The sequence below is a fragment of the Oncorhynchus gorbuscha genome, unplaced genomic scaffold (assembly GCF_021184085.1).
Source record: "Oncorhynchus gorbuscha isolate QuinsamMale2020 ecotype Even-year unplaced genomic scaffold, OgorEven_v1.0 Un_scaffold_1080, whole genome shotgun sequence".
In the NCBI taxonomy this organism is placed as follows: Eukaryota; Metazoa; Chordata; class Actinopteri; order Salmoniformes; family Salmonidae; genus Oncorhynchus; species Oncorhynchus gorbuscha.
This window is the reverse complement of record NW_025745969.1, coordinates 125,006-145,000: the sequence shown is the minus strand read 5'-3', so window position 1 is coordinate 145,000 and position 19,995 is coordinate 125,006. Positions and strand designations below refer to the sequence as shown.

Genomic DNA, 19,995 nt, shown 5'->3' with positions numbered 1-19,995 from the left:
CTATTTCTCTGTCTTTCTCTCTATTTCTCTCTGTCTTTCTCTATTTCTCTCTCTATTTCTCTCTCTCTCTCTCTCTTCTCTCTTCTCTCTCGGTCTTTCTCTCTCTATTTCTCTCTCTCTTTCTCCCTCTATTTCTCTCTCTCTGTCTCTCTCTCTTTTCTCTCTCTGTCTTTCTCTATTTCTCTCTGTCTTTCTCTCTATTTTTCTCTGTCTTTCTCTCTCTATTTCTCTCTGTCTTTCTCTCTCTATTTCTCTCTGTCTTTCTCTCTCTATTTCTCTCTGTCTTCTATTTCTCTCTATTTCTCTCTCTCTCTCTCTATTTCTCTCTGTCTTCTCTCTCTCTCTCTCTTTCTCTCTGTCTTTCTCTCTCTATTTCTGTCTTTCTCTCTATTTCTCTCTGTCTTTCTCTCTCTATTTCTCTCTGTCTTTCTCTCTCTATTTCTCTCTGTCTTTCTCTCTCTATTTCTCTCTGTCTTCTCTCTCTTTTCTCTCTGTCTTTCTCTATTTCTCTCTGTCTTTCTCTCTTCCTCTCTCTATTTCTCTGTCTTTCTCTCTGTCTTTCTCTCTCTATTTCTCTCTGTCTTTCTCTCTCTATTTCTCTGTCTCTCTCTCTCTATTTCTCTCTTCTCTCTCTATTTCTCTCTCTGTTCTCTCTCTCTCTCTCTATTTCTCTCTGTCTCTCTTCTCTTTCTCTCTATTTCTCTCTGTCTTTCTCCCTCTATTTCTGTCTCTCTCTCTCTATTTCTCTCTGTCTTTCTCTCTCTTTCTCTCTGTCTTTCTCTATTTCTCTCTGTCTTTCTCTCTCTATTTTTCTCTGTCTTTCTCTCTCTATTTCTCTCTGTCTTTCTCTTTCTATTTCTCTCTGTCTTTCTCTCTCTATTTCTCTGTCTTTCTCTCTATTTCTCTGTCTTTCTCTCTCTATTTCTCTGTCTCTCTCTCTCTCTTTCTCTCTCTATTTCTCTCTCTCCTCTCTCTATTTCTCTCTCTCTTTCTCTCTCTATTTCTCTCTGTCTTTCTCTCTCTATTTCTCTGTCTTTCTCTCTCTATTTCTCTCTCTCCCCTCTCTCTATTTCTCTCTCTCTCCTCTCTCTATTTCTCTCTCTCCCCTCTCTCTATTTCTCGCTGTTTTTCTCTCTCTATTTCTCTCTGTCTTTCTCTCTCTGTCTTTCTCTCTCTATTTCTCTCTGTCTTTCTCTCTCTATTTCTCTGTCTTTCTCTCTCTATTTCTCTCTGTCTTTCTCTATTTCTCTCTGTCTTGTCTTTCTCTCTCTCTATTTCTCTCTGTCTTTCTCTCTATTTCTCTTTGTCTTTCTCTCTCTATTTCTCTCTCTCCCTCTCTATTTCTCTCTCTCCCCTCTCTCTCTATTCTCTCTCTCTCTCTATTTCTCTCTGTCTTTCTCTCTCTATTTCTCTCTGTCTTTCTCTATTTCTCTTTGTCCCTCTCTGTCTTTCTCTCTCTATTTCTCTCTCTCTTCTCTCTATTTCTCTCTGTCTTTCTATTTCTCTCTGTCCCTCTGTCTTTCTCTCTCTATTTCTCTCTCTATTTCTCTCTGTCTCTCTCTCTCTATTTCTCTCTGTCTTTCTCTCTCTATTTCTCTCTGTCTTTCTCTCTATTTCTGTCTGTCTTTCTCTATTTCTCTCTGTCTTTCTGTCTCTCTTCTTCTCTCTGTCTCTCTCTATTTCTCTCTGTCTTCTCTCTCTCTTTCTTCTCTTTCTCTCTCTATTTCTGTCTTTCTCTCTCTATTTCTCTCTCTCTTTCTCTCTTATTTCTCTCTGTCTTTCTCTATTTCTCTCTGTCTTTCTCTCTCTCTCTGTCTTTCTCTCTATTTCTCTCTCTTTCTCTCTCTATTTCTCTCTGTCTTCTCTCTCTTTCTCTCTTTCTCTCTCTATTTCTCTCTGTCTTTCTCTATTTCTCTCTGTCTCTCTCTCTATTTCTCTCTTTCTCTCTCTATTTCTCTCTGTCTTTCTCTATTTCTCTCTGTCTTTCTCTATTTCTCTGTCTTTCTCTCTGCCTTTCTCTCTCTATTTCTCTGTCTTTCTCTCTCTATTTCTCTCTGTCTTTCTCTCTCTATTTCTCTCTGTCTTTCTCTCTCTATTTCTCTGTCTTTCTCTCTCTATTTCTCTCTGTCTTTCTCTCTATTTCTCTTTGTCTTTCTCTCTCTATTTCTCTCTCTCCCCTCTCTCTATGTCTCTCTCTCCCCTCTCTCTATTTCTCACTGTCTTTCTCTCTCTATTTCTCTCTGTCTTTCTCTATTTCTCTTTGTCCCCTCTGTCTTTCTCTCTATTTCTCTGTCTTTCTCTCTCTCTATTTCTCTCTGTCTTTCTCTCTCTATTTCTCTGTCTTTCTCTCTCTATTTCTCACTGTCTTTCTCTCTCTATTTCTCTCTGTCTTTCTCTATTTCTCTTTGTCCCCTCTGTCTTTCTCTCTCTATTTCTCTGTCTTTCTCTCTCTATTTCCCTCTGTCTTTCTCTCTCTATTTCTCTGTCTTTCTCTCTCTATTTCTCTGTCTTTCTCTCTCTATTTCTCTCTGTCTTTCTATTTCTCTCTGTCCCTCTGTCTTCTCTCTATTTCTCTCTCTATTTCTCTCTGTCTCTCTCTATTTCTCTCTGTCTCTCTCTCTCTATTTCTCTCTGTCTTTCTCTCTCTATTTCTCTCTGTCTTTCTCTCTCTATTTCTCTCTGTCTTTCTCTCTCTATTTCTCTCTGTCTTTCTCTCTCTATTTCTCTCTGTCTTTCTCTATTTCTCTCTGTCTCCTCTGTCTTCCTCTCTCTATTTCTCTGTCTTTCTCTCTGTCTTTCTCTCTCTATTTCTCTCTGTCTTTCTCTCTCTATTTCTCTGTCTTTCTCTCTCTATTTCTCTCTGTCTTTCTCTATTTCTCTCTCTATTTCTCTCTCTCTCTCTCTATTTCTCTCTGTCTCTCTCTCGGTCTTTCTCTCTATTTCTCTCTGTCTTTCTCCTCTATTTCTGTCTTTCTCTCTCTATTTCTCTCTGTCTTTCTCTCTCTTTTTCTCTCTGTCTTTCTCTATTTCTCTCTGTCTTTCTCTCTCTATTTTTCTCTGTCTTTCTCTCTATTTCTCTCTGTCTTTCTCTTCTATTTCTCTCTGTCTTCTCTCTCTATTTCTCTGTCTTTCTCTCTCTATTTCTCTGTCTTTCTCTCTTTCTTTCTCTTTTTCTCTCTGTCTTTCTCTCTCTATTTCTCTCTCTCTTTCTCTCTCTATTTCTCTCTGTCTTTCTCTCTCTATTTCTCTCTGTCTTTCTCTCTCTATTTCTCTGTCTTTCTCTCTCTATTTCTCTCTCTCCCCTCTCTCTATTTCTCTCTCTCCCCTCTCTATTTCTCTCTCTCCCCTCTCTCTATTTCTCGCTGTTTTTCTCTCTCTATTTCTCTCTGTCTTTCTCTCTCTGTCTTTCTCTCTCTATTTCTCTCTGTCTTTCTCTCTCTATTTCTCTGTCTTTCTCTCTCTATTTCTCTCTGTCTTTCTCTATTTCTCTCTGTCTTTCTCTCTCTATTTCTCTCTCTTTTCTCTCTATTTCTCTTTGTCTTTCTCTCTCTATTTCTCTCTCTCCTCTCTATTTCTCTCTCTCCCTCTATTTCTCTCTGTCTCTCTATTTCTCACTGTCTTTCTCTCTCTATTTCTCTCTGTCTTTCTCTATTTCTCTTTGTCCCCTCTGTCTTTCTCTCTCTATTTCTCTCTCTTTCTCTCTCTATTTCTCTCTGTCTTTCTCTATTTCTCTCTGTCCCCTCTGTCTTTCTCTCTCTCTTTCTCTCTCTATTTCTCTCTGTCTCTCTCTCTCTATTTCTCTCTGTCTTTCTCTCTCTATTTCTCTCTGTCTTTCTCTCTCTATTTCTGTCTGTCTTTCTCTATTTCTCTCTGTCTCCTCTGTCTTCCTCTCTCTATTTCTCTGTCTTTCTCTCTGTCTTTCTCTCTCTATTTCTCTCTGTCTTTCTCTCTCTATTTCTCTGTCTTTCTCTCTCTATTTCTCTCTCTCTCTCTATTTCTCTCTCTATTTCTCTCTCTCTCTCTCTCTATTTCTCTCTGTCTCTCTCTGTCTTTCTCTCTCTATATCTCTCTGTCTTTCTCCCTCTATTTCTGTCTTTCTCTCTCTATTTCTCTCTGTCTTTCTTCTCTCTTTTTCTCTCTGTCTTTCTCTATTTCTCTCTGTCTTTCTCTCTCTATTTTTCTCTGTCTTTCTCTCTTATTTCTCTCTCTTTCTCTTTCTATTTCTCTCTGTCTTTCTCTCTCTATTTCTCTGTCTTTCTCTCTCTATTTCTCTGTCTTTCTCTCTCTATTTCTCTGTCTTTCTCTCTGTCTTTCTCTCTCTATTTCTCTCTCTCCCCTCTCTCTATTTCTCTCTGTCTTTCTCTCTCTATTTTTCTCTGTCTTTCTCTCTCTATTTCTCTCTGTCTTTCTCTCTCTATTTCTCTGTCTTTCTCTCTCTATTTCTCTCTGTCTTTCTCTCTCTATTTCTCTCTCTCCCCTCTCTCTATTTCTCTCTCTCCCCTCTCTCTATTTCTCGCTGTTTTTCTCTCTCTATTTCTCTGTCTTTCTCTCTCTATTTCTCTCTGTCTTTCTCTCTCTATTTCTCTGTCTTTCTCTCTCTATTTCTCTCTGTCTTTCTCTATTTCTCTCTGTCCCCTGTCTTTCTCTCTCTATTTCTCTCTGTCTTTCTCTCTATTTCTCTTTGTCTTTCTCTCTCTATTTCTCTCTCTCCCCTCTCTATTTCTCTCTCTCCCCTCTCTCTATTTCTCTCTCTTTCTCTCTCTATTTCTCTCTGTCTTTCTCTATTTCTCTCTGTCCCCTCTGTCTTTCTCTCTCTCTTTCTCTCTCTATTTCTCTCTGTCTCTCTCTCTCTCTATTTCTCTCTGTCTTTCTCTCTCTATTTCTCTCTGTCTTTCTCTCTCTATTTCTGTCTGTCTTTCTCTCTCTATTTCTGTCTTTCTCTCTCTATTTCTCTCTGTCTTTCTCTATTTCTCTCTGTCTTTCTCTATTTCTCTCTGTCTCCTCTGTCTTTCTCTCTCTATTTCTCTGTCTTTCTCTCTGTCTTTCTCTCTCTATTTCTCTCTGTCTTTCTCTCTCTATTTCTCTGTCTGTCATGTTTGTCATTTATTGTCATGTCTTGTCCCTGTGCTCCCCATGCTATTCGTTTCCCTCTGCTGGTCTTGTTTGGTTCTATCCTTCTCTCTCCCCCTCCCTCTCTCACTCTCTCGCTCTCTCTTCTCTCTGTCGTTCCGTTCCTGCTCCCAGCTGTTCCTATTCCCCTAATCATCATTTAGTCCTTCCACACCTGTTCCCGATCCTTTCCCCTGATTAGACTCCCTATTTATTCCTTTGTGATCCGTTCCTGTTCCGTCGGTTCCTTGTTTTGTATTCCATGCTGTGATTGCGTTTCGCCCTGTCCTGTCGTGTTTTTTGCCGTGATTGTGTATCACCCTGTCCTGTCGTGTTTTGTGCCTTCTTCAGACGCTGCGTGTGAGCAGGTGTCTCAGTTGACTACGGCCTGCGCCTACCCGGCGACCTGCAGTCTGTGGCCGCTTCTCCAGTTGTTTTCCCCTCTACTAATCTAGAGGATTTCAGTTATTCGGTTTTGAACATTAATAAACTCTGTTTCTGTTAAGTCGCGTTTGGGTCCTCCTTCACCTGCATGACAGAAGGAACCGACCAAAGAATGGACCCAGCGACTTCAGACGCTCGTTACACTGCCGTCGAGATCCAAGGAGCCATGCTCGGCAGACACGAGCAGGAATTGTCTGCTGCTCGCCATGCCGTGGAGAACCTGGCCGCTCAGGTTTCCGACCTCTCTGGACAGTTCCAGAGTCTACGTCTCGTGCCACCTGTTACTCCCTGGCCTGCCGAGCCTCCTGAACCCAGGGTTAATAACCCACCTTGCTACTCCGGGCAGCCCACTGAGTGCCGCTCCTTTCTCACGCAGTGTGAGATTGTGTTCTCTCTCCAACCCCACACATACTCTAGAGAGAGAGCTCGGGTTGCTTTCGTCATTTCACTCCTTACTGGCCGGGCTCGAGAATGGGGCACAGCTATCTGGGAGGCAAGGGCTGATTGCTCTAACAGATTCCAGAACTTTAAAGAGGAGATGATTCGGGTTTTTGACCGTTCAGTTTTTGGTGAGGAGGCTTCTAGGGCCCTGGCTTCCTTATGCCAAGGTGAACGGTCCATAACGGATTATTCCATTGAGTTTCGCACTCTTGCTGCCTCTAGTGAGTGGAACGAGCCGGCGCTGCTCGCTCGTTTTCTGGAGGGACTCCACGCAGTGGTTAAGGATGAGATTCTCTCCCGGGAGGTTCCTTCAGATGTGGACTCCTTGATTGCTCTCGCCATCCGCATAGAACGACGGGTAGATCTTCGTCACCGGGCTCGTGGAAGAGAGCTCGCATCAACGGTGTTTCCCTGCTCCGCATCGCAACCATCTCCCTCTGGCTTTGAGACTGAGCCCATGCAGCTGGGAGGGATTCGCATCTCGAATAAGGAGAGGGAACAGAGGATCACCAACCGCCTGTGCCTCTATTATGGAGTTGCTGGACATTTTGTTATTTCATGTCCAGTAAGAGGCCAGAGCCCATCAGTAAGCGGAGGGCTACTGGTGAGCGCTACTACTCAGGTCCCTTCATCTAGATCTTGTACTACTATGTCGGTCCATCTACGCTGGACCGGTTCGGGTGCTACATGCAGTGCTTTGATTGACTCTGGGGCTGAGGGTTGTTTCATGGACGAAGCATGGGCTCGGAAACATAACATTCCTTTCAGACCGTTAGACAGGCCTACGCCCATGTTTGCCTTAGATGGTAGTCATCTTCCCAGTATCAAATTTGAGACACTACCTTTAACTCTCACAGTATCTGGTAACCACAGTGAGACTATGTCTTTTTTGATTTTCCGTTCACCGTTTACACCTGTTGTTTTGGGTCACCCCTGGCTTGTATGTCATAATCCTTCTATTAATTGGTCTAGTAATTCTATCCTATCCTGGAACGTTTCTTGTCATGTGAAGTGTTTAATGTCTGCCATCCCTCCCATTTCTTCTGTCCCTACTTCTCAGGAGGAACCTGGCGATTTGACAGGAGTGCCGGAGGAATATCATGATCTGCGCACGGTCTTCAGTCGGTCCCGAGCCAACTCCCTTCCTCCTCACCGGTCGTATGATTGTAGTATTGATCTCCTTCCGGGGACCACTCCTCCTCGAGGTAGACTATACTCTCTGTCGGCTCCCGAACGTAAGGCTCTCGAGGATTATTTGTCTGTGTCTCTTGACGCCGGTACCATAGTGCCTTCTTCCTCTCCGGCCGGGGCGGGGTTCTTTTTTGTTAAGAAGAAGGACGGTACTCTGCGCCCCTGCGTGGATTATCGAGGGCTGAATGACATAACGGTTAAGAATCGTTATCCGCTTCCCCTTATGTCATCAGCCTTCGAGATTCTGCAGGGAGCCAGGTGCTTTACTAAGTTGGACCTTCGTAACGCTTACCATCTCGTGCGCATCAGAGAGGGGGACGAGTGGAAAACGGCGTTTAATACTCCGTTAGGGCATTTTGAGTACCGGGTTCTGCCGTTCGGTCTCGCCAATGCGCCAGCTGTTTTTCAGGCATTAGTTAATGATGTTCTGAGAGACATGCTGAACATTTTTGTTTTTGTCTATCTTGACGATATCCTGATTTTTTCTCCGTCACTCGAGATTCATGTTCAGCACGTTCGACGTGTTCTACAGCGCCTTTTAGAGAATTGTCTCTACGTAAAGGCTGAGAAGTGCTCTTTTCATGTCTCCTCCGTTACTTTTCTCGGTTCCGTTATTTCCGCTGAAGGCATTCAGATGGATTCCGCTAAGGTCCAAGCTGTCAGTGATTGGCCCGTTCCAAGGTCACGTGTCGAGTTGCAGCGCTTCTTAGGTTTCGCTAATTTCTATCGGCGTTTCATTCGTAATTTCGGTCAAGTTGCTGCCCCTCTCACAGCTCTTACTTCTGTCAAGACGTGTTTTAAGTGGTCCGGTTCCGCCCAGGGAGCTTTTGATCTTCTAAAAGAACGTTTTACGTCCGCTCCTATCCTCGTTACTCCTGACGTCACTAGACAATTCATTGTCGAGGTTGACGCTTCAGAGGTAGGCGTGGGAGCCATTCTATCCCAGCGCTCCCAGTCTGACGATAAGGTTCATCCTTGCGCTTATTTTTCTCATCGCCTGTCGCCATCTGAGCGCAACTATGATGTGGGTAACCGTGAACTGCTCGCCATCCGCTTAGCCCTAGGCGAATGGCGACAGTGGTTGGAGGGGGCGACCGTTCCTTTTGTCGTTTGGACAGACCATAAGAACCTTGAGTACATCCGTTCTGCCAAACGACTTAATGCCCGTCAAGCTCGTTGGGCGTTGTTTTTCGCTCGTTTCGAGTTTGTGATTTCTTACCGTCCGGGTAGCAAGAACACCAAGCCTGATGCCTTATCCCGTCTGTTTAGTTCTTCTGTGGCTTCTACTGATCCCGAGGGGATTCTTCCTTATGGGCGTGTTGTCGGGTTAACAGTCTGGGGAATTGAAAGACAGGTTAAGCAAGCACTCACGCACACTGCGTCCGCCGCGCGCTTGTCCTAGTAACCTCCTTTTCGTCCCTGTTTCCACTCGTCTGGCTGTTCTTCAGTGGGCTCACTCTGCCAAGTTAGCGGGTCATCCCGGTGTTCGAGGCACTCTTGCGTCTATTCGCCAGCGCTTTTGGTGGCCGACTCAGGAGCGTGACACGCGCCGTTTCGTGGCTGCCTGTTCGGACTGCGCGCAGACTAAGTCGGGTAACTCTCCTCCTGCCGGTCGTCTCAGACCGCTCCCCATTCCTTCTCGACCATGGTCTCACATTGCCTTAGACTTCATTACCGGTCTGCCTTTGTCTGCGGGGAAGACTGTGATTCTGACGGTTGTCGATAGGTTCTCTAAGGCGGCACATTTCATTCCCCTCGCTAAACTTCCTTCCGCTAAGGAGACGGCACAAATCATTATTGAGAATGTATTCAGAATTCATGGCCTCCCGTTAGACGCCGTTTCAGACAGAGGTCCGCAATTCACGTCACAGTTTTGGAGGGAGTTCTGTCGTTTGATTGGTGCGTCCGTCAGTCTCTCTTCCGGGTTTCATCCCCAGTCTAACGGTCAAGCAGAGAGGGCCAATCAGACGATTGGTCGCATACTACGCAGCCTTTCTTTCAGGAACCCTGCGTCTTGGGCAGAACAGCTCCCCTGGGCAGAATACGCTCACAATTCGCTTCCTTCGTCCGCTACCGGGTTATCTCCGTTTCAGAGTAGTCTGGGTTACCAGCCTCCTCTGTTCTCATCCCAGCTTGCCGAGTCCAGCGTTCCCTCCGCTCAAGCGTTTGTCCAACGTTGTGAGCGCACCTGGAGGAGGGTGAGGTCTGCACTTTGCCGTTACAGGGCACAGACGGTGAGAGCCGCCAATAAACGCAGGATTAAGAGTCCAAGGTATTGTTGCGGCCAGAGAGTGTGGCTTTCCACTCGCAACCTTCCTCTTACGACAGCTTCTCGTAAGTTGACTCCGCGGTTCATTGGTCCGTTCCGTGTCTCCCAGGTCGTCAATCCTGTCGCTGTGCGACTGCTTCTTCCGCGACATCTTCGTCGCGTCCATCCTGTCTTCCATGTCTCCTGTGTTAAGCCCTTTCTTCGCACCCCCGTTCGTCTTCCCTCCCCCTCCCGTCCTTGTCGAGAGCGCACCTATTTACAAGGTACATAAAATTATGGACATGCGTTCTCGGGACGGGGTCACCAATACCTAGTGGATTGGGAGGGTTACGGTCCTGAGGAGAGGAGTTGGGTTCCGTCTCGGGACGTGCTGGACCGTTCGCTCATCGATGATTTCCTCCGTTGCCGCCAGGATTCCTCCTCGAGTGCGCCAGGAGGCGCTCGGTGAGTGGGGGGGTACTGTCATGTTTGTCATTTATTGTCATGTCTTGTCCCTGTGCTCCCCATGCTATTCGTTTCCCTCTGCTGGTCTTGTTTGGTTCTATCCTTCTCTCTCCCCCTCCCTCTCTCACTCTCTCGCTCTCTCTTCTCTCTGTCGTTCCGTTCCTGCTCCCAGCTGTTCCTATTCCCCTAATCATCATTTAGTCCTTCCACACCTGTTCCCGATCCTTTCCCCTGATTAGACTCCCTATTTATTCCTTTGTGATCCGTTCCTGTTCCGTCGGTTCCTTGTTTTGTATTCCATGCTGTGATTGCGTTTCGCCCTGTCCTGTCGTGTTTTTTGCCGTGATTGTGTATCACCCTGTCCTGTCGTGTTTTGTGCCTTCTTCAGACGCTGCGTGTGAGCAGGTGTCTCAGTTGACTACGGCCTGCGCCTACCCGAAGCGACCTGCAGTCTGTGGCCGCTTCTCCAGTTGTTTTCCCCTCTACTAATCTAGAGGATTTCAGTTATTCGGTTTTGAACATTAATAAACTCTGTTTCTGTTAAGTCTCGTTTGGGTCCTCCTTCACCTGCATGACACTGTCTTTCTCTCTCTATTTCTCTGTCTTTCTCTCTCTATTTCTCTCTGTATTTCTCTATTTCTCTCTCTATTTCTCTCTCTCTCTCTATTTCTCTATGTCTCTCTCTGTCTTTCTCCCTCTATTTCTGTCTTTCTCTCTCTATTTCTCTCTGTCTTTCTCTCTCTTTTTCTCTCTGTCTTTCTCTATTTCTCTCTGTCTTTCTCTCTCTATTTCTCTCTGTCTTTCACTCTCTATTTCTCTCTGTCTTTCTCTTTCTATTTCTCTCTGTCTTTCTCTCTCTATTTCTCTGTCTTTCTCTCTCTATTTCTCTGTCTTTCTCTCTGTCTTTCTCTCTCTATTTCTCTCTCTCCCCTCTCTCTATTTCTCACTGTCTTTCTCTCTCTATTTCTCTCTGTCTTTCTCTATTTCTCTTTGTCCCCTCTGTCTTTCTCTCTCTATTTCTCTCTGTCTTTCTCTCTCTGTCCCCTCTGTCTTTCTCTCTCTATTTCTCTGTCTTCCTCTCTCTTTCTCTCTGTCTTTCTCTCTCTCTTTCTCTCTCTATTTCTCTCTGTCTCTCTCTCTATTTCTCTCTGCCTTTCTCTCTCTTTCTCTCTGTCTTTCTCTATTTCTCTCTGTCTTTCTCTCTCTATTTCTCTCTGTCTTTCTCTCTCTATTTCTCTCTTTCTCTCTCTATTTCTCTCTGTCTTTCTCTATTTCTCTCTGTCTTTCTCTATTTCTCTCTGTCTTTCTCTCTCTATTTCTCTATTTCTCTCTTCTCTCTCTTTATTTCTCTGTCTGTCTTTCTCTCTCTATTTCTCTCTGTCTTTCTCTATTTCTCTCTGTCCCCTGTCTTTCTCTCTCTATTTCTCTCTGTCTTTCTCTCTCTATTTCTCTCTGTCTCTCTCTCTATTTCTCTCTGTCTCTCTCTCTCTGTCTTTCTCTCTGTCTTTCTCTCTCTCTCTCTATTTCTGTCTTTCTCTCTCTATTTCTCTCTGTCTTTCTCTCTCTCTTTCTCTCTCTGTCTTTCTCTATTTCTCTCTGTCTTTCTCTCTCTTTCTCTCTATTTCTCTGTCTTTCTCTCTCTCTATTTCTCTGTCTTTCTCTATTTCTATTTCTCTCTCTTCTCTCTCTATTTCTCTCTGTCTTTCTATTTCTCTCTGTCTTTCTCTCTTTCTCTCTGTCTTCTCTCTCTTTCTCTCTCTTCTCTGTCTTTCTCTCTCTATTTCTCTCTGTCTTTCTCTATTTCTCTCTGTCTTTCTCTATTTCTCTCTGTCTTTCTCTCTCGATTTCTCTGTCTTTCTCTCTCTATTTCTCTCTGTCTTTCTCTCTCTATCTCTCTCTCCCCTCTCTCTATTTCTCTCTCTCCCCTCTCTCTATTTCTCGCTGTTTTTCTCTCTCTATTTCTCTCTGTCTTTCTCTCTCTATTTCTCTCTGTCTTTCTCTCTCTATTTCTCTCTGTCTTTCTCTATTTCTCTCTGTCCCCTGTCTTTCTCTCTCTTTCTCTCTGTCTTTCTCTTTCTTTCTCTCTTTCTCTCTGTCTTTCTCTCTCTATTTCTCTCTGTCTTTCTCTCTCTATTTCTCTCTGTCTTTCTCCCTCTTTCTCTGTCTTTCTCTCTCTATTTCTCTCTGTCTTTCTCTCTCTATTTCTCTCTGTCTTTCTCTCTCTATTTCTCTCTGTCTTTCTCTCTCTATTTCTCTGTCTTTCTCTCTCTATTTCTCTCTCTTTCTCTCTCTATTTCTCTCTCTATTTCTCTCTGTCTTTCTCTCTCTATTTCTCTCTCTCCCCTCTCTATTTCTCTCTCTCCCCTCTCTCTATTTCTCGCTGTCTTTCTCTCTCTATTTCTCTCTGTCTTTCTCTCTCTATTTCTCTCTCTCCCCTCTCTATTTCTCTCTCTCCCCTCTCTCTATTTCTCGCTGTCTTTCTCTCTCTATTTCTCTCTGTCTTTCTGTCTCTATTTCTCTCTGTCTTTCTCTATGTATCTCTGTCCCCTCTCTCTATTTCTCTCTCTGTCTTTCTCTCTCTCTCTGTGTGTGTGTCTCTCTCTCTCTCTCTCTGTCTTTCTCTCTCTCCCCTCTCTCTGTCTTTCTCTCTCTCTCTCTGTGTGTCTCTCTCTGTCTCTCTCTCTGTGGGATCTTGGAGTGATGTAATATGTTGCTTTAGCTGTCGTTACACAACAGTAGGTAAAGCAAAATGCGTGTGTCTTTAAAGTGAAAAACAGAATTAAAAACCTGAGGGCCACTAAAACATTTGTCTGTGAGATTTCCAAACTAAGTGTAAAACGTCAACAGAATACCAGAAAAAAGTAAACCTTTCAGTGTTGCCTAGTGTTGAGAGGGTGAGGACAGAATCCATCCCACGCAAACCCAAACACTTGAAAAGAATGTGGGTAGAAAAGGAGAGACGGAGGGAGAGAGCGAGAATGAGAGAGAACAAAGCTCCAGCATCCTCCACCTATTGAATTCAATTCACCACCTCTCTCTCTCTCTCTCTCTCTCTCTCTCTCTCATGGTCAAGGGCTCCACCTCAAAACTGCAGGAGAAAAATAAATAAATAACAATCCATTTCTGAGTGTCATTGAACCAGGTGCCGATGGCCCTGAAAGCCTACTGGTGCCCAACAGGTTGCCTGTTCTAAAAGTCTACCATCCTCCACACATATGACTCAGTCTCTCTCTCTCTCTCTCTCTCTCTCTCTCTCTCTCTCTCTCTCTCTCTCTCTCTCTCTCTCTCTCTCTCTCTCTCTCTCTCTCTCTCTCTCTCTCAGCTGAATTAGTATGGTTAAATGAGAGACATGGACAGGAGTGGGGCTGAATGATCAAATAATAGGCCTTTTAAAAATGCTGTCATACCTCGGCTCTTCATTTTCTCTCTCCACTGAGCTCAATTACCTTTAAAACACGCTCTTTCTAAATGTCAGCAAGTGGTTGACAACGTATAGTGGTTCTACAGGGTCTCTGGTCACGCTTTAGTTTCGTGCGATTGAAGCCGAGTGATCATGCTGTGCTTATAAAGCCTTCAAATACATGACATAAAGGACTATGTCATCTGTCGTAAGTTATATTAACATCCATAAACTATACAGTGCATAGACATGAATACACTTAGTTTGAGGTAGCGATTGTATAGATTAGATTGCATAAACATTCACATGCAGACGTGAAGGCATGTGACATCTTTACAGAAGTATACATGGACATTTATAGAAGCTACATTCATAACCTATACAAAGACGTTCACATACAGTACCAGTCAAAAGTTTGGACACACATACTCATTCAAGGATTTTCCTTTATTTTTACTATTTTCTACATTGTAGAATAATAGTGAAGACATCAACACTATGAAATAACACATATGGAATCATGTAGTAAACAAAAAAGTGTTAAACAAATCTAAATATATTTTAGATTTGAGATTCTTCCCTTTGCCTTGATGACAGCTTTGCACACTCTTGGCATTCTCTCAACCAGCTTCACCTGGAATGCTTTTCCAACAGTCTTGAAGGAGTTCCCACATATGCTGAACACTTGTTGGCTGCTTTTCCTTCACTCTGTGATCCAACTCATCCCAAACCATCTCAATTGGGTTGAGGTCGGATGATTGTGGAGGCCAGGTCATCTGATGCAGCACTCCATCACTCTCCATCTTGGTCAAATAGCCTTTACACAGCCTTGGCTTGGGTCATTGTCCTGTTGAAAAACATATAGTCCCACTAAGTGCAAACCAGATGGGATGGCGTATCACTGCAGAATGCTGTGGTAGCCATGCTGGTTAAGTGTGCCTTGAATTCTAAATAAATCACTGATAGTGTCACCAGCAAAGCACCATCACACCTCCTCCTCCATGCTTCACAGTGGGAGCCACATATGTGGAGATCATCCGTTCACCTACTCTGCGTCTCACAAAGACATGGCGGTTGGAACCAGAAATCTCAAACATTGCCCGTGTTTGTTGGCCCAAGCAAGTCTTCTTCTCATTAGTGTCCTTTAGTTGAGGTGATTTGACCATGAAGGCCTGATTCACGCAGTCTCCTCTGAACAGTTAATGTTGAGATGTGTCTGTTACTTGAACTTATCCTCTGCAGCAGAGGAAACTCTGGGTCTTCCTTTCTTTTGGCGGTCCTCGTGAGAGCTAGTTTCATCATACCGCTTGATGGTTTTTGTGGCTGCACTTGAAGAAACTTTCAAAGTTCTTAAAATGTTCCCTATTGACTGACCTTCATGTCTTAGAGTAATGATGGATTGTCATTTCTCTTTGCTTATTTGAGCTGTTCTTGCCATAATAAGTACTTGGTCTTTTACCAAATAGGGGTATCTTCTGTATACCAACCCTACCTTGTTACAACCCAACTGATTGACTCAAATGTATTAAGAGGGAAAGAGTTCCACAAATGAACTTTTAGCAAGGCACACCTGTTAATTGGAATACATTCCAAGTGACCACCTCATGAAGCTAGTTGAGAGAATGCCAAGAGTATGCAAAGCTGTCATCAAGGCAAAGAGTGGCTACTTTGAAGAAACTCAAATGTCAAATATATTATACATTTTTTCGGTTAATACATGATTCCCTATGTGTTGTTTTATAGTTTTGTAAATAGCAAAAATAAAGAAAAACCCTTGAATGAGTAGGCATCCAAACTTTTGAACTGTACATTATAAACATTTAATATATATGCTTACCGTATCTCTTTCCTCTGGTTTGTAGTAAGGTTCTCAGTAGTAAGCAGACGCTACTGAGGAGGTGTAACCTACGGAAACATACTAGGTACCCCCTCCCTGCCCGCCTGTACTCATGACTATTTTGGGAATGACTACGCATTTATTCTTGATGCATGGATTTGAATTCCGAGAGAAACTTGGTGGTTTTCAAAATGGCCGCATATGGGTTCTGGGAGTTCTCTGAGTATCTGAGTTACCTTTGCAACAATGTTGAGCTGCTTTTGGACAGTGCCCGAAACCTGCTGCCTGTTGTCTTATGACTTGAACCACTTCTCCTACTGTACACTAACTTGTGTTACTCATACCACCCTGCATACCACTGCTGGCTTGCTTCTGACACTAAGCAGGGTTGGTCCTGGTCAGTTCCTGGATGGGAGATCACGTGCTGCTGGGAGTGGTGTTGGAGGGCCAGTAGGAGGCACTCTTTCCTCTGGTCTAAAAAAAATGTCCCAAAGCCCCATGGCAGTGATTGGGGACAATGCCCTGTGTAGGGTGCAGTCTTTCGGATGGGACATTAAACGGGTGTCCTGACTCCCTGAGGTCATTAAAGATGCCATGGCACTTATCGTAAGAGTAGGGGTGTTAAACCCGGTGTCCTGGCTAAATTCCCAATCTGACCCTCAAACCATCACGGTCACCTAATAATCCCCAGATTACAATTGGCTTATTCATCCCCCTCCTCTCCACTGTAACTATTCCCCAGGTCGTTGCTGCAAGTGAGAATGTGTTCTCAGTTAACTTACCTGGTAAAATAACAGCTAAAAAATTAATTACAAAATTACAAAATTCTGACTGTACAACAGCTATTTGGTAAGGTCTTAAAAACAGATAAGCTTTCTAACTGGTTTATTGTGATATTTCACCATCAACTGCAATCTTTCTGGAAGTTTTATCAACTACTCCTGCCTCTTACCTCACTTCCTGTCATTCACACCATTCACACTCATATCACCAAAACGCGAAAGACACAATGACTTCAACAGTCACGTTAACATTTACAATGACCACCAAAACAGTCACAGTTAGATTGGGTATAGCTTCCTACCCCTTGCCCCGCTGCCTGTCCTCTGCACGGCCCCTCCACTGCCCCTGCATGTTGTCACTTGGAAACCCTGTACACAGCATTGTCCATCCTCTGACCTCAGCACTCCACCCTGCACCTCACCATTTCAGCAGTCCCTCCTTGGATATTAGACCCCATGAATAGTTCATCACAAAGGTTCATGAAATCATCACTCCATCCTATTCCCTTGGTGTTCTTGATTATCAATTATACAAGACCCTCCCCTGCACAAACTCCTATTGTACCTCTTCTATGGTAGCTCCTCCAATGGGGACTGCCAGTCAGAGAGACAGGGATTGGCCAGCTGAGGTCACATGTTTAGGAGTGAGCTGAGTGCTAAAGAATCATAATTGCATACTAACAGTGGGGTACCTGCTGAAGCATTTTGCCTGCTGTGCACTTGTATTTTGGATAATAGGCTGCAGTGCATGCTGGTCTATGAATAGGCCCATCAATCTAACCTACTTTAAATGCCTTGCTCTCCAGTGAAGCAACCAATAATTGAGGTAAACAAATGAACAAACTCATGCAATGGTGAAAGACTCCTGTAAAAGGTTTCCAATCAATTGCATTTTGTTTGAATTGTTCCCGACCCAGAACCTGTGCTTGGTCTTGATACAGTACGTGTGTATATCTTTGTTCCACTAACACCATTCCTTTCTCTCTCTCTCTCTCTCTCTCTCCATCCCTCCACACCATCATCCCCCTTTCGCCCTCCATCCATCCATCCCCATGACAGTCAGAAGCTGAGTTTCAAAGACCGTGTCCGGATGGCGAGCCCCAGGGGGCAGAGTATTAAGAGCCGGCAGACGTCGGTGAGCGACCGGCGGTCCCCGGGGACTGAGGCTGGGGGTACGGAGGGCACCAGCCCTGCCAAGGTTCAGAAGAGCTGGAGCTTCAACGACCGCACCCGCTTCAGACCCTCCCTCCGCCTCAAGATCCAATCACGCTCCACTGCCGATGGTGAGAGGAACTAATGACTTGTCGTGATTGGTCAATTGTTGGATTTGGGCGTTTAGTATAAGAGATGGGTTGATTGGTACCATGTTATTTCCCTTCCCTTTATACCAAAATGGTAATCTTGCCCGGATACTTTCTACACATGTTATCATCTTTAGAATGATATCTCATGATGTCTTTAAACATACATAGATCACTGGTGAGCTACATCGACTTAAAACCACACTCTTAATGTCATGCTGGCTTTCACTCCCTTTCCCTAAGTTCTCTGGCTGGGCGCTGTGTGCTAGCCTATGAAGGATTTACTCCTAGACCGCCGGTCTTATGGGCAGACCAGACCAGAGCTGGCACAGACCATAGAGCCCAGTGGGAGGAATGTTAATGCCTGTTTGCAGTGCGCTGGTTTGGGTTAGTGGGGCTGGCCGGCCTGGCTTGGTTATGGCTGGAGCTCTGATCCGTGCTCTGGATGGTGGGTGGGAAGGGAACAGGTATGCTGTAGATTAGCCGCCTTAAGGGGCGAGCAGAGGCTGCAGTGCTGCTTTATCCAGCCTAGCCAGCTGGCTGAGGGAGGCAGGGTAACAGCCACAGTGACCAGGTAGCTAGGTCAAATGGAACACCAGCTAAATTCTAGAATGAAGTAGGTCTATACCAATAGTGGACGATAATAACACTATTACCAGCAGATTATGTTGAGGATGTATAGAAATGGAATGGGGGATTTATCCAGATGAATCTGGTGTAAGAGACGTTTTGGATAAAGTGAGGACGACTGACTATAATGTATATGACACTTACCTTCCACAACCATACAATAATCATGTTGTATATGGAAAATGGATTGTTGCATATACAGTATGCCAGATGGATTAAATGGCTTTGCCAAGAACCAGCTACAGCACTTTCTGAATTAATGAGAGCAGAGATTGATGCTGGCTGACACACACACACACACACACACACACCAATCCTCCAAAGGCCCGTGGTGGCTTGCCTTGTAACATTACAAATATCATTAACCTGGGGTCATAAAAAGTTCTCTTGGTCAGGGGGAAATTTGTTTGATCTGCACTCTACCACTTCTAACCCCTGGCCCGCTTTGGTGTGCTTTATGTCGTAACTCAGGCCACTCATAAACAGCAGGTCTTTGTGATAATATTTCCCATTAGCAATATACCTACTGGGCTGAGCGGGAGCTGTACTACCACTGAGGAAGTACAGTTCCCGCTCAGCCCAGTCAAAACTGTTCGCTGCCCTGGCCCCCCAATGGTGGAACAAACTCCCTCACGACGCCAGGACAGCGGAGTCAATCACCACCTTCCGGAGACACCTGAAACCCCACCTCTTTAAGGAATACCTAGGATAGGATAAGTAATCCCTCTCACCCCCCTAAGTTTTAGATGCACTATTGTTAAGTGACTGTCCCACTGGATGTCATAAGGTGAATGCACCAATTTGTAAGTCGCTCTGGATAAGAGCGTCTGCTAAATGACTTAAATGTAAATGTAAATGTACTGAGGAGAGGCAGCTCTCAATATACCTACTGAGGAGAGGCAGCTCTCAATATACCTACTGAGGAGAGGCAGCTCTCAATATACCTACTGAGGAGAGGCAGCTCTCAATATACCTACTGAGGAGAGGCAGCTCTCAATATACCTACTGAGGAGAGGCAGCTCTCAATATACCTACTGAGGAGAGGCAGCTCTCAATATACCTACTGAGGAGAGGCAGCTCTCAATATACCTACTGAGGAGAGGCAGCTCTCAATATACCTACTGAGGAGAGGCAGCTCTCAATATACCTACTGAGAAGAGGCAGCTCTCAGGCTCGCGCTCTTCTGCTATATACTGTGGACTCTTTTTTGATTTTTTTTTCTCTCTCCCTCCCTCCCTCCCTCTCTCCCTCCCCCTCTCTCCCTCCCTCTCTCTCCCTCCCCCCTCTCTCCCTCCCTCCCTCCCTCCCTCCCTCCCTCCCTCTCTCCCTCCCTCCCCCCTCCCTCCCTCCCTCCCTCCCCCTCTCCCTCCCTCTCTCTCCCCCTCCCTCCCCCTCCCTCTCCCCCCTCCCTCCCCTCCCTCTCCCTCCCTCCCTCCCTCCCCCTCCCCCCTCCCTCCCTCCCTCCCTCCCTCCCTCCCTCCCTCCCCCTCCCTCCCTCCCCCCTCCCTCCCTCCCTCCCTCCCTCCCTCCCTCTCTCCCCCCCTCTCCCCCTCCCCCTCCCCTCCCTCCCTCCCTCCCTCCCCTCCCTCTCCCCCTCCCCCTCCCCCCTCCCTCCCTCTCCCCCCTCCCTCCCCCTCTCTCTCCCTCCCTCCCCCCTCTCCCTCCCTCCCTCCCTCCCTCCCTCCCCCTCTCTCCCTCCCTCCCTCCCCTCTCTCCCTCCATCCATGTGGAAGCCAAGCCAGTAAAAACATATTAGAACCAATGTTGGGATGATTGCGTTGTTTGCTCTACAACCCATTCGTTCATACGTTGCCGTGATATACAATAAGGCAGAGACAACAATAGACAACAGTCACATGGTGGTGAAATAAATTCAACTACACGTACATTTGTTTTATCACAAAACCGGAGAGCAACGTCGGGCCGGGGGAAGACCACAAAGCAAATACTGCATGTAATGAACAGTTATATGACCTGCAACCAGTGGTGTAAAGTACTTAAGTAAAAATACTTTAAAGTACTAATTAAGTCTTTTGGGGGGGGCATCTGTACTTTACGTTACTATTTATATTTTTGGCAACTTTTACTTTTACTTCACTACATTCCTAAATAAAATATAATACTTTTTCCTCAAAAGTACTCATTAT

The 19,995-nt window shown here is 45.1% G+C and overlaps 1 protein-coding gene across 1 annotated transcript in view; it reads left to right on the top strand.

The window, feature by feature from the left end:
• LOC124021191 (potassium voltage-gated channel subfamily KQT member 5-like) overlaps window positions 1-19,995 on the top strand; it is a 70,320-nt gene that overhangs the window by 41,698 nt on the left and 8,627 nt on the right. Inside the window, exons 10-11 of the mRNA XM_046336537.1 lie at window positions 15,161-15,220; window positions 16,977-17,200. Of these exons, the coding sequence (XP_046192493.1) occupies window positions 15,161-15,220; window positions 16,977-17,200 (284 nt within the window). The remainder of the gene's footprint in view (window positions 1-15,160; window positions 15,221-16,976; window positions 17,201-19,995) is intronic.